This window comes from Diplotaxodon limnothrissa, linkage group LG15 (genome assembly GCF_057381915.1).
Source record: "Diplotaxodon limnothrissa isolate DT_005_m linkage group LG15, D_limnothrissa_male_GT1.1, whole genome shotgun sequence".
Classification (NCBI taxonomy): Eukaryota; Metazoa; Chordata; class Actinopteri; order Cichliformes; family Cichlidae; genus Diplotaxodon; species Diplotaxodon limnothrissa.
In genome coordinates, this window is record NC_140610.1 from 955,903 (window position 1) to 975,025 (window position 19,123).

The 19,123-nt window shown below is 44.7% G+C and overlaps 2 protein-coding genes across 2 annotated transcripts; both read right to left on the bottom strand.

The window, feature by feature from the left end:
* Window positions 1-4,326: 4,326 nt before the first annotated feature.
* LOC146616755 (uncharacterized) lies at window positions 4,327-13,567 on the bottom strand. Its single transcript, XM_085373187.1, has 5 exons — window positions 13,421-13,567; window positions 8,566-8,699; window positions 6,631-6,667; window positions 5,161-5,230; window positions 4,327-5,076 (listed from the first exon to the last, which is right to left on the bottom strand). Exons 1-5 carry the CDS (start codon window positions 13,565-13,567, stop codon window positions 4,985-4,987), a joined length of 480 nt encoding a protein of 159 aa, XP_085229313.1. The 3' UTR covers window positions 4,327-4,984.
* Window positions 11,892-12,955, bottom strand: paqr8 (progestin and adipoQ receptor family member VIII). Its single transcript, XM_085372785.1, is given in 2 exon segments — window positions 11,892-12,496; window positions 12,499-12,955. Coding segments are annotated over 2 exon segments (1,062 nt in total).
* Window positions 13,568-19,123: the final 5,556 nt, after the last annotated feature.

A 19,123-nucleotide genomic window follows, 5' to 3' on the forward strand; every position in this document is an offset into this window, starting at 1 on the left:
ATGATTCCTAAACCACACAGAATTCCTTCCCCGCTTTATTTCAGCCACTAATGCCACTGTGTTCCCTTCAAAGGCCGCTGGCAACTGCCTCTCCTGGTTAGGGAGATTAAAACAGACGAACAGTGCCAGGTTACATAGCAGGACCTACTGAGTGAACAATTAGAGCAGCAGGATTTTAACACTGTGCTGCTGTGCAATAGATAATCTAAGAGTTGTAGTCAGGCAGAAAACGTAGGAATCAGTAGGTGGTAGCAGAGTCTGCAAACTGGTTGAAATATCAGGTCATCCCAAAATGAGACATCCTCTATTTAACACAATGGTAGCAGACAATGAAGGCTACTTCTGCCATGCTAGCAGATGAAAATGCCAACACTCTGATGCTGTAATGTTTACCATACCTGCCATCTTCCTTTTTTGGCCGTCAGATTAAAATCCAGAGGTGACAGGGCTTTCTCCATCGCCGCTCCGAGACTCTGGAACAGTTCTCCCTCTTTTATAAAATCCTCTTCCTCTTTGGAAATCTTCAAATCAAATTTGATGACCTACCTTTTTCTCTCCTACCTACCTCTCTGACACCATTCAGTTTTAGTGATTCTGGTCTTTTATCTCATTGGATGATGTATGCATGTGTATATGTATACACATATTTTATGTTCTTGTGCATATGTGCATGTACATATATATTTCTACAAACAAGTGTATATGAGAGTAATATATATATATATATATATATATATATATATATATATATATATTAATATTAGGGGTGCAACGATACACAAATTTCACGGTTCGGTTCGATACTTTGGTGTCACAGTTCGATATTTTTTCGATACAAAAAAATGTTCATGCTTTTTTAATTTGTCATTTATTAATTATTATTAATTATAAATATATTTTAACTCAAAAGTACAGTTTATAAATTGAATGTTGCTGAAACAACAAAGTAATAAAAAAATAAATCTATCTGATGGTTAAAATTTCCCTCATCTTTGGAAAAGAGTTTATTACAGAGAAATGGCTCTTTCAAAATAAAAGCTATACTATACGCTTCTTCTGGGCTATATTCTCAGCAGCATATTAAACATATCAGGTCCCCATAAGGAGAATCCTGTGCTAACGGCTGTCTAAATGACTCGGGTAAAGTTTGTAGCATGCGTGCTTGTTTTTGTCTGCTTCCACTTGTCTTTGCACTAGGACAGTGGTTCTTAACCTTGTTGGAGGTACCGAACCCCACCAGCTTCATATGCGCATTCACTGAACCCCTCTTTAGTGAAAAATAAAATGTGATTTTTTTTACTGGTGCACAAAATGAGCCATGCATGTCATGGCGGAGGCTCTGCCGAACCCCTGAGACTGAGTCACTGAACCCCTAGGGTTCGATCGAACCCAGGTTAAGAACCACTGCACTAGGATGATGTCGGAGTAAATGTGCAGTCATATTCGTTGTGTTCTCACTAGTGCTGTCAGCGTTAATCTGAAATGACGTTAACGCCACAACACGGCAAATCTCCGTTAACGAGCTACCGCTGATCGCCCCGTGCGTGGGGCTGGATGGCCAACACGTTAACGAGCTAACTGCGCTAACACACTAGCTCCCACCCATGTAATTGAGCATTGCGTGGCACATCCAACATACTGTTTTACTTTAGTCCATGACGCGCTTACCTTCAGGGTCATACGTCACATGAAAACCAAAATAGTTCCAAAGACCAGATCTGAATGAGGGTGGGGGAGGTTCAATTTGCCATGTTGCAACGAGCTTAGCTTCTGTCTCGCTAGCTTGCGCTGGGCTCAGTGGATCTGCGCTCGACAGTGCAGCCTAGGCGGAGTAGTCGAGCGCAGATTCACTGAGCTCTCAACACAGACAGCATCGTCAGAAGGAAAGTTGATCAAATAAATTAAAAATTTTGTATTGTTCGATACGTATGCGTACCGAACCAAAAGCACTGTATCGAACGGTTCAATATCGATACGAGTATCGTTGCACCCCTAATATATATATATATATATATATATATATATATATATATGTCTTACAATGTTTTTTATCTTATCTATTTCAATTCTTTTGTATTGGATTATATTATCCCTCCGTGCAGCACTTTGGCCGACACTTGATGTCTTTTAAATGTGCTATATGAATAAAACTGACTTGACAGATTGCTAATATTTTGTAAATGATTGTATTTTAAATCTTCTGATCGTAAATTATGCGCTGAGGATTGCACCGGTGGCCTGGCCTGTCACATGGAATGTTTTAAAAATGCACCCTGCTGCACAAAGAAGCCACACCCCCACCTGTGCCTGCTCCACGGAGCCGTGGCCAAAGAGAGCGAGAATTACAGAGGTGATGATATATGAGATGTAGCTCTGTATCTCTGACGCTCCACCCAAGTCCCCACACCAGGGTGAGTGATGCACATAATAAACGGCATATTAGAACTACATTGTAAACACAGGCTCAGCTGCTCAGTCCTATTGCATGCTGAAGCATTGTATGAAGCATGGCGACTTGATTTACAACACAGTAATGAACACTTTTGAGAAACGTCACAAAACTAAAGAATGTAATAAAAAATCAAACTCTGGGGTTGAAATTTTGAATATTCAAGTATCTCCAGGAAGGGTTAAGGAGCATGCATGCAGGAAAAGACTAGCAGCAATGTGCCAGGATGGCACAGTGATACATGCCATTGGAAGAAGGTTTGCCATGTCTCACAGCAAGAGTGTGGACAAGATAGCAATAGATGGGCCATTACATGAGTGGTCACAGCTGTAGAAAGGCATCAACCCAGGAACATGATCAGTAACTACTCCTTTGTGCAAAGAAGAACAGGGGGAGCTCTGCCAGAACTCCAGTGGGCTACTGTGCATGTTTCTGGTCAATCTTCAGACCCAGTACCACCCTTATGCTCCACAGTGGGTCCCGGGTTCCTCCTCGTGTGGATCAATGCCTGACCTTTTGTTGCCGAAGATTGAACTAATCATTTCATTCAAGTGTGTTGATCCAGGGTGAGATCTAAAACCTGCAGGACACCGTCCCTCGAGGCCTGGAGTTGCCCACCCCTGGTGGAAGTATTCGACATCAGTGTCTCCTGCTGAGCCCTCCCCACTTCACACCAGTGACCAAAACATCCCAGCATGTATAACTTACATTTTCAAACCCCAAGCAGACAATTAAGAGCGCGTTGTTTGTAATAATGATCGGACAAAACAGTTTTCCACACCTTTAATGTACAGTGCTAAGATAAGCATTATCAGTTATGCCGGTGCTGCCTCACTAGGGTGTGTGTCATTTGAACACTTGAGTGGATTTACATGGTAAAGGATGGTGTGACAGCAGGCATTACAAGAATGATAACTCCACCCTGCTTTGAGATGTTGTGACCTTTGGTTCACATTAAATCGTCTGCAAATGCAGACTCCACTCCAATCATATCACCCGCTTTGTTCACAGAGCCGGTAATGCTGCGAGTCATCGGCTAAGCAGAGGAGCAGAGCTATGAAAGTATAAATGAAAACAGAAACACGAGGTGAGAAAAGTCCTTCTTATCACAACATGTGTCAACATCTGCATAGAGAAAAAAAAAGTCACTTTATTTTTTTCATCATTTGTGACTCCGACCCTAAAATCTTCAGCACTCATTTAAAAATAGCTAGCAACAATATTAGCACAGATTTAAAGAAGAATAACAGTGTCCTAGCTAAAACCTGCAGATAAAACCTGCAGGGACACCGGCCCTCGTGGACTGAGATTGCCCACCCCTGGCTTAGAATAAGGAAGTGAGAGGAAATGATAACACTAATTTGAGCTTAATCAGCCATGTCTGACTCAAAGATGTACACGCCCCCTAACGAACCTGCTTATGCTGATATTCAAACACAAACTTGGCTGGTTTGGCCATAGACTTCTTTGACACTGTGGACTCACTCAAATATTTTTACATACTCACCAGATAGCTAGCTAGCTAAAAGCCAAAAATATCCAGCAGCAACAGAGCCTGAACCACAGACAGCTGTGTAGCTATCGTAACAGTGTGAAGCGTCCCCAAGAGAACGACTCGAGCAGTCTTTCTCATTCCACTGAAGACCAGACCAGGCCCAGAAATAAGGCAAGCACCCTGAACCCCGAGATGAAGTAAATGTGATATAATCTGTTATTAGCTTTAGCGGGCGTTTTTTAAGGCTTGGTGAGTCTTTAGCCTTAGCATGAGAATCTGTGGATACATATGATTTCAATCTTCTTAGCGCCAATGAGACAGCACATTTTAAAACTGATAAAATACGATCTGTAATAAAAAAAAAAAAACTACAGGTGACACTTATTTAAACCAATCAGAAAAGAGCTTCATAACAATTACATGATTTGGTCGTTTCCCTGTTCTGAGTGTAGTTAACACACTCCAGGTGTAATTTCCCAGCTTACTCTGAAGCTAAACACACATGACAGCTATTGAAATTAACACCAGTGAGCACCAGTCAGAGTGAAATAAGCTCAAAGACTTGATAGATACGCCTGTGACGGACTGCTTTAATTTCTCAGCTTCAAGAGTTTTCGATTTTACCACTCTCACAGTAAATCAGTTCAGATAACTGCTTATATTTTCTATGTGATGAGTGGACGTACTAAAGGCAAAGACAGGAAAGTTCAGCTTACAGAATCCAGACTTCTACAAAGGCTTCCAAAATGAAGACTATAGGAAATTAAACAGCATCCAAATAAGTGAAGGTCTGATTTGTTAAAGACGAGGTATGGATGGTAGCTCGAGCTGGCACAGGACAGAGCCAACTTTCCCTCCTACCCTTCCTCTTCTTTTCCCGTCCATCTGTGCATTTGGGATATGATCAAGTGTGGGAAACTGGGGTTTCTTTGCAGCGGGATGTTGTGGATGATTTGTCCCTCCTCCGGATTCTTGGGAGCTTCTGTTTTCTGGGGTGTGTTGTGTGGTTGGGGTTAGTGTTCAGGAGTATAACTGATTGTTTAATTTGTTCCTGCTTTCGGCCTCTGTGTCGAGAGTGTGTGTGGAGGCATGTTTTTGTGGTTTCTCCATGTGGAGCCTGAAGAATCTAGGTCTGGGAAAAAAATCAGATAAGAAAATCTAAGTGCAAATGTTCATTTACATGCAACAGAAATGTCTTAATCTGTGGTGAACTCACCGGACGCATTTCCCGACTGTGTGGCAGTTGTTCCATTGGATCCTCCTCCTCCTCCTCTTCCATCAACATACTGTGATGGAGCAGGACCAGAGTTAGGACAACAAGGACATAGAGTGCTGTAGGAATGAGTCCTGAAACCAGGAAGTGAGCTGGCATTTTTGCACTCTGGAAATTTTTAACGTTTTATCTTGTGCCATAAAAACATGTAAGAAAAATCACGTGGTCCTTACCAGGTTCCCAAATGATTTAAACAACACGAAACGAACAACACCCCGTCTTTATTTATTTAACAAAAACTAAACCAAAGTCCCGACAGAAGGAGCGTGTGAGAGAAACCGAGTCCAGCTGGTGGACGGACGGCCTCGCACTCGTCCCTGGAAGACTTTGGTCTAAGAGGAGCTCGTGGTCGACTCAGTGGAATTCACTGTCGACGCTCACAAAGTAAGATTACTGGCCACAGCGTAGCAACAAAAGAGCTTTCCCCTCGCAGACGTCTGCGGCTGTCACGGCGAGTCAGTGGTCGTGGTGGTATTATGGTTGCTTGACCTTTCATGGTAAATTTGGGTGGTTTAAAATGAAGCGCTAATTTGGTTATTTTGCCCTTTTGTGCCTCGTTGCCTCTGCACTTCTGCTGACAGCCGGCCCTCCAACACATCAGCACATATCCACGGTTTAATGTGTTTGTCTAAGCTCACTGCAGCATACTGAGATTGTTTTTTGAAACATCCTAATCCAATCAGGGTTTTGCAGGTAACTCTCACGAACATATAAAAAGCCTTAATAATCTTAATCTCTTCCTGACACTGCACAGCAGCGGTCAGTCTTAATCTGCAGAGACAGCGCTGTGATATTGGAAACAAAAGGTCAGCGCTTCCCTGCGTCACTTTAAAGAGCTGTTTCGCTTTTTAAATGGAGGCAGCGCACGTCTGTTTCCCTTTCATCTGAACTAAAATAAGTCTTTATTCACTTTTTGGTTGTTGTTTTGTTCCCTGCGTTCGTCTCTGCCAGTTTGCATTCATTGTGACGTTTCTCAGTAAAAACTAGAGAAGGCTGCGTGGAGTCCTTGAAGTTTTTATATTTGAATGAACATCAACGTTTCCATTTAATCATTTAAGTAACATCCTGCAAATGCAATAAACAGAGGAGCAAATGCTACAGCTGAAAGTAATCATTAGTATTCTGGATTTTGGTATGAATTTGTTTTTGCCTTGCATCTTTATTTCAGCGCTCCACATATGCAGTAAAAGTCTTTTTGTAGAGATTTCAGATAAAAACAAAGATGATTTCTGTCACATAATCGATTATTTTCATCTGTCCCACCCAGCCTGGCTCTAATGAGCCAGCATCACTGTCTCTGCCTCCCTTTTGACGCTTCATAATTAGCCAGTTATGGCTCATAATTGGAAACTAATGAACTGTGGCAGGTACTGCATGCAAGTTAGTTTCTGAGAACAAAGAGCCAGTTCATACCACTGCTCCGCTCACGTCATAGGCGTTGCTGCTGCTCCTGTAAACGACAAGAAGGAAAAGTGGAGGTCATTAAGCCGTATGATGGCATGCTGCTGTAGATTTGTTCCTCATCCACACAGAGTGCAAACAAAGGAGCAGAGTCCTATTTACATGCCAATGTGCCATTTTTGTTTTATGGCTCAAAACTCTGTCCATGTGTCATCGTTTTTTTCTCTCCTTCTACCTTTTCATTAAACATATCGACCACGACTTATAAGTGCATAGATTTACCAGTCCCATTGTCCACAGCTGTGTGCACGCTCTCACAGCCCAGCCCCAAATCTGAGAGGGCTGCTTGGACCACGAGGGCTAAAGCTAAGCTCAGCTGAGGGCAGGATACATTCCTCATTTAGCTGCTTGAATCGGGCCAAACTCATGAAAAACTTTGATCAGAATAAAATGAATTGGAAATTTAGCTTCTCTGGAAAAACGTCAAAATCACTCGGACTGGTTTCAGATTGCTTTGAGAAAAATTGTCCTTCATAGTTTGTTACACTTGCATTCTTCCTAGTAGCCAGCAGGTGGCGACAACTCCACAGAACAAGTCAGAAAAGACAAAAACCATGGAAAACTATACCAGTGGCTAACAATGTGTCAGTGAAACGCTGCTAGCAGATCCAGATCCAGACTGTTCTCGTCATGTCCAGTTTCAAAGAAAGCGATGGCAAAAACACCCATGCAGATGTCCCATCTTTTATATACAGTCTATGGAGATGTAAGACTTCAGGCCAGATTTGGACTTGCTGGTACAAATTTGTGAAAGCTTTAATGTACTTTGGTAAAACTGGAGTCTGGATTCTGCTCGACCTGTCTCAGGTTTTGGGACTGAACAAAGACGTCTGACTGCACTGAAATGTGTCTCGAGGAGTTGAGGCTTTCTCCAGATGTGCCTCGTGGGTTTCTAAAAAGCAGCTTGTCTAAGATCACGCACTGATCTGATCATCTATCGTTCTAAAATTTCCACATGTATCAGTCCTGTGAGGATGTGAGACCATATGTACACAACTCAATCAATAAACAATAAATTATATTGGTGCCAGATTGTTGCCACGCTTTATGTAAACAACCACTCATCGTGATGTTCCTGTTCAAGTCCAACTCTTCTAAATGAAAAAGCAGCAGGTGATACGAGTGTTGTTTCGCCTCGCAGTTCGTCACTGTTATGTCTGGCATGTAAACCACAATGATGGGCGTTTAAACACATGCACACACTAATGTGTGTAAAACTCCCGCCAGGGCGCACACACACACACACACACACACGCACGCGCGCACACACACACACGCGCACACACACACACACGCATGCACACACGCACACACACACACACACGCATGCACGCGCACACACACACACACACACGCATGCACGCGCGCACACACACACACGCATGCACACACACACACACACACACACGCACACACACGCATGCACGCACGCACGCGCGCGCGCACACACACACACACACACGCATGCACGCACACACACACACACGCATGCGCACACACACACGCATGCACGCGCACACACACACACACACACACCTCATCGAGGTCATTAGGGTAGTGACGCTTTATGAGCCCAGCCCATTTGGTGCAGCTGCCAGATCACAGAGTGATTTGTGTCTGCATCTTCCTCTTTCAACGGGCAACACCCTTCATCAGAAACCAGCTATCGGGTCTGACAAGCTTTGGGAGAGTGATGAATGGTGAGCAAAGTCTACAGGAAAATGAAGAGAGCCAACTAAAACCAGACTGTGTTGGTCAGGTCCCCGGACTCTGCTCCTGGCTCCTTTAATTCCCAGCATATTCCAAGCTTTTTAAGCAGGTAAACAACAGGAAAAGAGACAAAAGCACCCGAATGGATGTCCCATTTCATCGGCACACATTGCTCACCTGTTACACTTGGCACAAAGAGCCACAAGAGTGACGCTGAGGACGAGGAAGGCGACGAGGGAGATGACGCCCACCTCTGGAGAAAACCAACCCAGTACACCGACCATCCCAACTGGAGCCATTCTTGAAGTCTCCTATAAAGAAATAAAAACACAACAACATTAAAGGAGCTGTGAAGTAAAGTTCACGTGCACACAGTGGATCCTAGCTATGTGAAACTCCTGTGAAAGAACCATAACTATACACTGTAAGGCAAAATAAAACTAAAGGGCTCACAGCTTACGTCGCGTGCTGCTTGGCTCTGTAACTGTCACCAGCTGCTCGCAGTCATTCAACTGCCTCTGCTTTATGTGGCTCAAAGCATTCAAACAAGTTAGGGAGGGACCAGTTATCCAGTCTGTTATGAAGGAGGTGCTCGCACAGCCCATAAACAACCTATTGTCTCGTTCATTATCTCTGAATAACACTTGCGTCTGTCATGCCTACGCATTCCAGAAAAGCTGGAATGTGCATTTTATCGGAAAACTCCTGTCTGACTTATTTAAAAGATAAAATAGATGAATCGATACAGGAAGCTGTAGTGTACAAACGATAATAAACAAAAGCAGCTGTTTCCTAGAAAACACTGCAGGTGGTCACAGGCCAGCAGCTGCTTCGACCTCTAATCTTTACGCACTTTAACTATACAGTCATCTTCAAGCTATGGTAATACAGTGTTTTGTGTTTTTTAACTCAGGACCGCCACAGGCACAAGAAACGTGTTATTTAAATGTGCTGTATTTTGTCGGTGACATGGCTCTGTTCTGGGGATATGTGGAAAGATCCCAGCACAGAACCATCATGACGGGGTCAAGGCATGAGGAGGAGGTGGTGGTGGTTTGGGCGAGGGGGTTGCAAAGTGGCTTGCAGTGCAACTGTAGAGTACATAAAGCAGATAAGCAGCTTATTTCCTATATGAGGTTTTCAGCAAAGACGTTAGCAGTGATGCGATGATGTGTGCGATCAGACTTTTTATATAATCCTGTCGACTCTGGGGTTTCAGAGGATATACAGTACACAAAAAGACACACACATGCTAGCTTCTCCATGTTTCTCACTGTACCGGCAGCTGATTGGCTCTGGCAGGTGAAATTATTCCCACAAAGGGTGTATTAGACAAAAAAAGGATCTTTGTTCTAATGCAGAGCACTGTCTGGACCTGGATCCAGACTGAAGGGATTATTGTGCTTTTGCAGGCTGCAGTCTCAGCTGTGCTCGTGGAATTACAAAGATTAATTTGAATAGGGTCAAGACTTAGTTTCATGACTAAGGGCTCATACCGTAGAGTAACTCCTGGAGCAGTTATCAGACCAGCTGAATGGTTGCGCACATGAACGGGTACTTCCTGTTAGGCAGCAAGTATAACCAGAGCATGGTGTGGAATTACAGTGTTTAATGGTTCCAGTACAGTCGAGTGACGGTCCTACATTTGTCCAACACATATGATCCAGTTTGACACACACACAAACAGGATATGCCACCTTTATGAAAGTTTGACATAAACAAGTATTCAGAGAATTGCAGTGGTGTTCCCCAGCACTTGCACAACACCCACACGTCCTCGCCTCACCACCCCGACTCGCATATCTTTGTGAGGAATGACACGAACACCAAGCAACGCGCCCACACCCATTACCTGTTTAACAGCCCCATCCTGTCACGATGACCTCCCGGAGCCCCGCTCTGTACCTCTCAGCAATTTTCCTTTTGCTGATATTCACATGAGATATGCTCAGCAACACAAAGTGAAATCAACAGCCACTCTTCCACAGCATTTCAGGTATTTGGACCATAGCCACGAATGCAGCAAACAAATAACTCTCTTCGCTTCCATTTGAAGAATACTAAGTGAAGAAGATTACTCATTATCATTGAATCTCTGCATACAGAGCTCATGAACAGGCTGCTGGGACACATATTTAGGTTATGTATTTCAAACGACATATACTTAATCGCTTTCGTCCTGAGACTTCCAGCAGAAAGATCGAACAAGTTCAGAATCGTTTGGGAAAAAGGCCCAGTTGTGCCCAAGAGCTACAAAACCTGCCCAGTAGCACTTTTAAAGGATGCAGTGTGAAGTTTGTCACGTGGAGCATGTTTACTGTGCACAGGAAACGTGAACAGACATAAAGACCCATCCAAAGGAGAAATCAGCACAGAGTCTTTATGAATCTGCTTTGGGACAGAGCTGAGCTAACCTATCACAGACAAGTCTACATGCTAGACAGCCAGTGCACTCACAATCAAATGAATACAGGTAAGGAATCAAATATTGTTCACTGCTGCTAAACGTGGACTTTCAACCTCAAAAGTAACCCAACAAGAGGAAACCACCGTACCCAGCCAGGGTCCAGCACACAAGCCTGTTAACAACCGCAACTTTTCATTCATGCCATCCTTTTCTAAGAAGTCAAACAACCACATATAAAGTGGTGACTCACTGAACCTGACCTTTGTTACCTTTGGACAAAGTCGACTCCCTCCTCTTTGAGATAAGCTGACAGTAATGAGGGTGGCATGAATTTTCTAATAAAACTGGAGTAGCAGAGCCTCACAAAATGTGGAAGTATCCCTTTAAAAGGAGCCTGACTCGCTCCCATTCTGGGCCGTCCCGTAAACTCTCACAGGGGGAAACTTTCTTCACATAATAGATACAAAAGGTGCGGCCGCAGCCTCAAAGTGCTCGACATACAGTCTGTGTAGCGGAACAAAGAATGGCCGAAACCTCAGATACAATAACCTACTTTCCTCAATGGGAACAAACAGGTTCGACAAGATATAGTGTTTAGCTTCCATTATAATGCCTGTAAACACACGTCGCTCACAGCCCGCTCCACACAACCTCCAAAGTTTATCGTGTTTCTGGTCTCTCACGTGAATTTCAGACGAGGACAAAAGCGCGTTAAGTTGATCTTCTCTGAACGTGATGTACAGTATAAATGTTTGTGTTCTCGATATGTTTCCAGCAGCATCCAGAGACGATTTTAGGTTATCGTGCTCCTGGATTACTCTGAGCCTCTGTGACCAGTTACATGGGAGGGTGACTCACTGTGGAAAACTTCACTCAGCTGTACTTAGCACATTAGAGCAACTATTTCTTTCATGAATCAGCAGTTAAATCTTCAGATATACCAGACCGGAAGAAGTTTCAGAGTATTTTATTCTTCAAGTATTTCCGTGATAAGATAGTCCTTTATCTGAATCTTTTAGACAAAAGTAAATATATGTATTTGGTTTTGTTATTAAAATAATTATGATTTGCTCTTTGATTTTTCTTCGTTGCGCTCTCACTCGTCTTTACTCTGCAGTGCCTTGCTCATGTGCCTCATTGCGATCAGCGCCGTCAGGATACAGCACACGAACAAGACGGGGAAGGATACGCACGCCCACCACAACTGCCGCTCCCCAAATAACTCCACCACTGTATCCCTCCACCGGGCGTAGTCCTGGAACAAAGCCTCCAGCTGGGACAAGGTGCACAGGGACAGAAGCACGTGGAAGATTTGATGACCCTGGCCTGCAAAGTCACAGTTGCCTGGAAAGAAGTGCTCAGGGATGGAGCAAGAGAAGAAGAGGGCAGACAAGAGGAAACAGGCAATCTGGAGAGCGTGGAAGGGTAGCGAGGGCTCCTGTGACCAGGAGACAGTGAGCAGGCGGTGGGCTACGGGGCTGATATCCAGCACGTACGCTAGGCCGGTGGGGATCAGCTGGCACACTTTACGCTGAGGTGGATATGGCCACCTGTACCTGAACTTGGCGTAACAGCAACCGGTGCAGGAGAGCCACCCAAAGAAGGCGGCGCCAGGCAGAAAGATTACCCCAATGCGTTCTCGCCACGCTGGCTCAGACGCGTAGAAATAGTGGCCGAGCGAGCACCCATACTGATACAGGCCACACCCACGTAGTCCAAGAAGAAGAAGTAGTGCGCGCGTTCGGAGTGAGATTGCAGGAGATGAGCCGCCACACTGAGGTACAGATATGTGAAAAATGACACCAAGAACAGGAGCAGAGGTAGCGAGGTAACGTCATCCAAGGTGCACCCCAGGGTGTCTACATTGGCCCACCAGCGGAGCAGCAGGACAGGACCGGCCAGCAAGTGGGTCCACACGTTCAGGGACTCATTATGTTTCCGGAAGAGGCTGAGGAGGTAGCAGCGCCAGTCTTGCTGGACAGGACGGTATCCTGACAGGATGTAGGGTTCCCGGAACAGGCTGGGTACCTGGGAGGCAGTGACGGTGGGGCTGGGCGGCAGTAAAGAGAAAGGGAGGAAGTCTGAGAGGTGAGGGAGACGACGCAGGTGCTTGGTGCTCAGTGCTATGGTGCTGAGCCGCTGCAAAACCTCAGTCGACATCTTGATGATGAAGAACCAGAGGACAGAGCACCCTGTGGGAGAGATTAGATTAATGCAGGCTTTAAAGCAGAGGACTCAACGCGTTAAATTAAACCTCACGGGAGCACACGGTGCGCTTTGATGTCACATTCAGAAGACATTTTTAGATGTGGATCAGCGGCAGGAAGCTGGGGATAAGATACAAAACAAAACAGATGAGGGGATCAAAAATCTCACAAAACCAGCCAAAAACATGCCAACAGAGACTGGTTTGGAAAACTCTGGAACCAAGCCGCTGCAGTTGGCAGTGTTTCCACTGTTGGTCCAGGCTTGGACTTCTGTGACATTCCAATTAAGAGCTTTCAGTCGCCAAAAGAAAAACGGCCAACAGGAGACCTTTAATTACGTAAGCCAGACATTCTTCTCTTTTTGTGTCATGTGCACCGGAAAAGCAGCTATGCAGTCAAACCTGTAACCATCACCCACCTGTGGTGGGAGGAATGTTGTCACAAAGCAACCCAGCACCTCCGCAGACAGCACGCACACCCGCCCATCCAGAACGCAGCTTCTGAATCTCCTCCTAAAAGGGTGCGCCCCTCTCTGCTGGCCCCCTCTCTGTTTCCCCTTGACCATGAACACCAGCACCCATTTAGAGCTTCTGAACGGCCTTTTGACCTGAGCCGCTTTCTGTGAGGAGCCCATTCAAGTTTGTCCAAGGTAACCCCGCATTAAAAAAAGGGAAAGAGGGGTAAGACGTCTCTTTTTTTCAACATTAAAACGAAGAAGCTCCGTGAGCCACACAGAAAAAATAGACTGCACTTCTTCCATCATATATGCATTTATATGACGACAGAAAAAAGAAACATACCTGCAACACAGGACACCTGTTGCCCGTCTGGACTCACGCGTCACTCCAAGAAGGTGGAATAAGACGTGTGCAGCAGCGCTTCTTCTCATACAAACACAGGGGGAGAACTACCACATGCTGGTTTAACGAGATGTTTCCGACGCTGCAGGGCGAAGGGAAAAGGCCTCAAACTACTGACCTGAGAGGCCGGAGGGGTGGGCGGGGTCAAAGTGACCAGAAACGCCCTCAAATGTAGTCGCCAACGCTTTGAGGGCTGTGACTGTTACACTCCGGAGCTCAGTGTGCCCGCGGTGTCTGCACTCACCTGCTCATTAGAAGACCAGTTTATCGGCACACTTATTAAAACACGTGTTGTTATTATTTTTATCTGGATTGTTTTTGTTTGTGATCATTAATTATTATTAAGTTGACAATAATTGTTTAAACGACTGAAGGCACATCATGGCCAAAGTCATACCGTATACATGCACGTGTGTCTCCATCTACTGGTCTGCACTGCGCACTGCACTAAGGCGGTTTGCACTCAGACGTAATGAGAATGTGACAGTATCCTGGTAACCTGAGGTGATCACATGTCCAACTTTATGTGGCCAACATCTTTAACCAAAATCAGGTCTTATTTGCTGTTATTAGTTGAACTTATTAGTCCAAGCGCCATGTTTCCCACCTTTATAATGTCTATGATGGTTTCTCCCTCACACCCAAACTCTAACCAGTGAGTGTAACAAGACTCATAAGACCACTTATACAGATATTATTGTATTTGGTGAGGGAGTTAAGATAAGATAAGATAGAACTTTATTAATCCCTCGGGTGGGTTCCTCTGGGAAATTCGACTTCCAAAAAAAAGCACAGCAACGACCGAAGTTACAGTTACAGAATTGTTATATATATACACACACACACACACACACACACACACACACACACACACACACACACACACACATATATAAATACAGAGACAAATATAAATAAAATATACGAAGGGGATAAATAGAATAAATAGGAATAAAAAATAAAAATACAAGTGAATTGCACATTTCAAGTATTGAGTCTATTGCACTGTTGACTATTTACAAAAAGTATTGCACAAAAGGTATTGCACAGTGAGGTGAAGAGGCACTACAGCTTAGTTGTTCCCTCCTTTGTCCTCCTGTCTCCCCTCCCTCTCCCCTCCAGAGAGGAGTTAAACAGTTTGATGGCGTGTGGGACAAAGGAGTTTTTAAGTCTGTTAGTTCTTGTCTTTGGGAGAAGCAACCTGTCACTGAACAGACTCTTCTGATTGTTTATGGCCGTGTGCAGAGGATGCCCAGCATTGTTCATAATGTCCATCAGTTTCTTTAATGTCCTTTTCTCTGCCACTGTCACCAGAGTGTCCAGCTTCATGCCGACCACAGAGCTAGCCCTCCTGATCAGTTTCTCCAGCCTGGATGAGTCCTTCTTTGCTGTGCTGCTCCCCCAGCACACCACAGCATAGAAAAGTACTCCAGCAACCACCGACTGGTAAAACATCCTCAGGAGCTTCCTGCAGATGTTAAAAGACCTCAGCCTCCTGAGGAAGTACAGTCGGCTTTGGGCTTTTTTATACAGGTGCTCTGTGTTGCATGACCAGTCCAGTTTATTGTCCACCCACAGCCCGAGGTACTTGTACTTGTTGACCACCTCCACCTCCTCCCCCTCTATCTGAACCGGCAGTGGACCTTCTCTGGACCTCCCGAAGTCCACAACCAGTTCCTTAGTCTTTGAGGTGTTGAGTTGCAGGTGGTTTGTGTGACTCCATGCGACAAAGTTCCTCACCAGACTTCTGTACTCCTCTTCCTGATCATCCCAGATACACCCCATGATGGCCGTGTCATCTGCAAACTTCTGAATGTGGCATAATTCAGAGTTGTAGCAGAAGTCAGAGGTGTACAGGGTGAAGAGAAGAGGGGACAGCACAGTTCCCTGTGGTGCTCCTGTGCTGCTGACCACTGTGTCAGACGTGATGTCCTTCAGCCTGACGTACTGTGGTCTGTCGGTGAGGTAGTCGGAGATCCAAGCCACCAGGCAGGGGTCCACCTCCATCCTGTTCAGTTTTTCCTGAAGCATACAGGGCCGGATGGTATTAAAGGCACTGGAAAAGTCAAGAAACAGGATCCTGACCGTGCCTTTTCCCCCATCCAGGTGTGAGTGGGCTCTGTGTAGGAGGTACAGGATGGCATCCTCCACTCCGACACCCGCCTTGTATGCAAACTGTAGTGGGTCCTGGGCATGTTGTACCTGTGGTCGGAGGAAGTTGAGGAAGAGCCGCTCTAGAGTCTTCATAAGATGTGACGTCAGTGCCACCGGTCGGAAGTCATTCAGCTCATTGGGCCAGTTCCTTTTGGGGACCGGGACGATGCAGGATGTCTTCCATAGGGCGGGCACTCTCCCCAGTTGCAGACTGAGGTTGAAGACTCGTTGTAGCGGCTCCCCAAGTTCAGCAGCACACGCCTTTAGCATCCTAGGACACACCTTGTCTGGGCCTGCTGCCTTTCTGGGGCGAAGCTTCCTCAGTTGCCTCCTGACCTGATCCACTGTGACACTGGGAGATGTTTGGGAGGAGGGGAGGGGGGGAGATGTCTTGCTGCTGAGAGAGGGATTGGAGGAGGGGGGTGTCATGGTGTCAGGAAGGGGGGGAAGCGAGGGAGGTAGGAGAGTGGGGAGAGGACTCTGTAGTAAAGGTGAGGGTGGGGGGGTTGTGGGCTGGTCAAACCTGTTGAAGTTGTTGAGTTCGTTTGCCTTCTCCACAGTCCCCCCCACTGTGCTTTTCTTGGTGTTGTGGCCTGTGATGGTTTTCACACCATTCCAGACCTCCCTCATATTGTTCCTCTCCAACTTCTGCTCCACCTTCCTCCTGTAGGTGTCCTTTGCTTCCCTCAGGCAGCGTTTCACCTCCCGCTGTGCTGCTTTCATCTCCTCCTTCACTTTGCTCCTGAAAGCCTTCTTCTTCATGTTGAGGACAGCTCTGACTTCCTGTGTTACCCACGGTTTGTTTTTAGGATAACACCGTACCGTCTTAGCAGGGGCGACCGTGTCCACACAAAAGTTGAGGTAGTCTGTAAGACAGTGTGTCGCCCCCTCTATGTCCTCACCATGTGGGCTCAGGAGCACATCCCAGTCTGTGGTGTCATAGCAGTCTCTCAGAGCATCCTCCTTTTCTGGGGTCCATCTCCGGATGGAGCGCGTTGTGACAGGCTGCCTTTGGACGAGGGGTGTGTATTGTGGCTGTAGGTAAACCAGGTTGTGGTCTGACTTCCCTAGTTGCACTCACGTTAAATCTTTGTCCTACATGTGATCATGCTGAATCGGTTATAGCAACATTTTCCACACCTATGCCTCGGAGCACAGGTGTGAAGTTCCAGGGATTACAGTCAGTGCTGTGAAAACGTTTTTGCTCCCTCCCTGATTCGTGTTTGCATTTTTGTCACGTTTGAGATCATCAAACTAATATTAGACATAGATGGCCAAATACAGAATGCAGTTTATAAATGATGATTTCATTTATTAAGCAGAAACAAAATGCTATCCAAACCTGCCCTTTATTAAAAACTAAGTGCCCCTCGGTGAGTTCACTCTCGTTAACCACACCCAAGCCTGACTAGCAGGTGACCCAGCCCTACTGCCAGACCTGTCGAAGAAATCACTTAAACAGAACCTATCTTACAAAGTGAAATAGGATAAAAGATATCAAAACCAAACCAAACAAAACCCACGTCAAGCCATCACCTAAAGAAAGTCATTAACACGCAAAGGTTAAAAAGCATTTTCTAAGGCTTTGGGACTCCAGAGAACCACAGTGAAGGTCATTAAATCCAAATGGAGAAAACTATAAACAGTGGCCAGGAGTGGCCCACCTACCAAAGTTGCTCCAAGAGCATCAGCGACTCATCCAGGAGGTCACAAAAGAACCAAAAAAACATCTAAAGAACTGCAGGCCTGACTCACCTCAGTTTAGGTCAGAGGTCATTCAACACCGGGCAAAAAAGGCATCCATAGAAAGGAAGTATTTCAGTGTTATTGCTAACTACTCCTAAGCTAATGTTGTGTTCAGCCTTTACAATACAAATGAGACGTGCATGATCCCTAAACCTCGTCCCCAAACACACAACTGTCTGCTGTACCTCAGCCCTCCTGAGATAAGTGACAGATCAACATTTGGTAAGTTCCCCAGACAAAAGACACAAAACAGCCGGCTATGAGATGGAATTATAAACTCACTGAAAACCAAGCAATCAAAAAATAGGACAGAACAGGGAATCACGCCCACATTTACACTAGAGGGATAATATTAAATGAAAAAGATGAAGAATTCTGCAGAAATGACATGCGTGATGCTCAGAATTTGTTGGCTTGATGTGTCGTCCTCGTGCCCCACAAACATGTTTTTGGTTTCTGGCCACACTTTGGTAATTTGACACTAAAATGATTCCTGCGAAATTTCAACCCTTTAGAAACAGTAAATGATTTTGGTGAGGAAATGATGATCACAGGAGAAGAATTAAAATAGCATGATCCAAATATAGGATAATCTTTTGGGAACCTATTAGTCAGTGCATGATGCCAGCATTCAGATTAAAAAAAGGAAAAAGTAATTATTCTGATTATAATACCGATGAGATATTCGTGATTGCAGAGTGGACCAAATATAGCAGGTGAAATTACATTTAAAGGACTTAAATGGGTGTTGATGCTGATGAAAGACATAAAACTGTCTGTGATGATAGATAAAACATGTTATTCACACCTGAAATGCAAAGCAGTGCAGATTAGAAGGTATTTGTAAAAACTAGCAGGCAAAACAACTGGTAAAGACATTAACCTTGTATATAAAATGTATAGAAGTCCATTACTGTATATAGTAACTGTTAAGTCTAATATACCCTAGTAAGCTATAGTACTTTTTCCTTTGGGAACCATCTGTGCAGTTCTGTTGAAGAAAGATGTTGAATCTATTTAATTATTCTTGAAAAATAATTTATTTCTGTGCATTTTTTTTTTCACATGCATCAAATTAAAGTTGATTACATCGATTAAGCATCATGAGGTGGAGGGTGGTTCCCTTTTTTTTTTTTTTTTTGCTGGGAGTTTGCAAACCTATTAGTTAAGTTGCTTAATATTTCTGCTAAGTACTCTTTAAAACACCAGAATAAGGACGATGTAGTAGGTTTAAGTTTATTAGATTGATCAGTGTTGCTGAACTATGAAATATTTTGGGTGCAGTGTATTTTTTGCATACAGGTATAACAGAATAGCTTTAGTGTTTTGTTTTGTTTTTTTAAACTTGAGTATGAACTTAT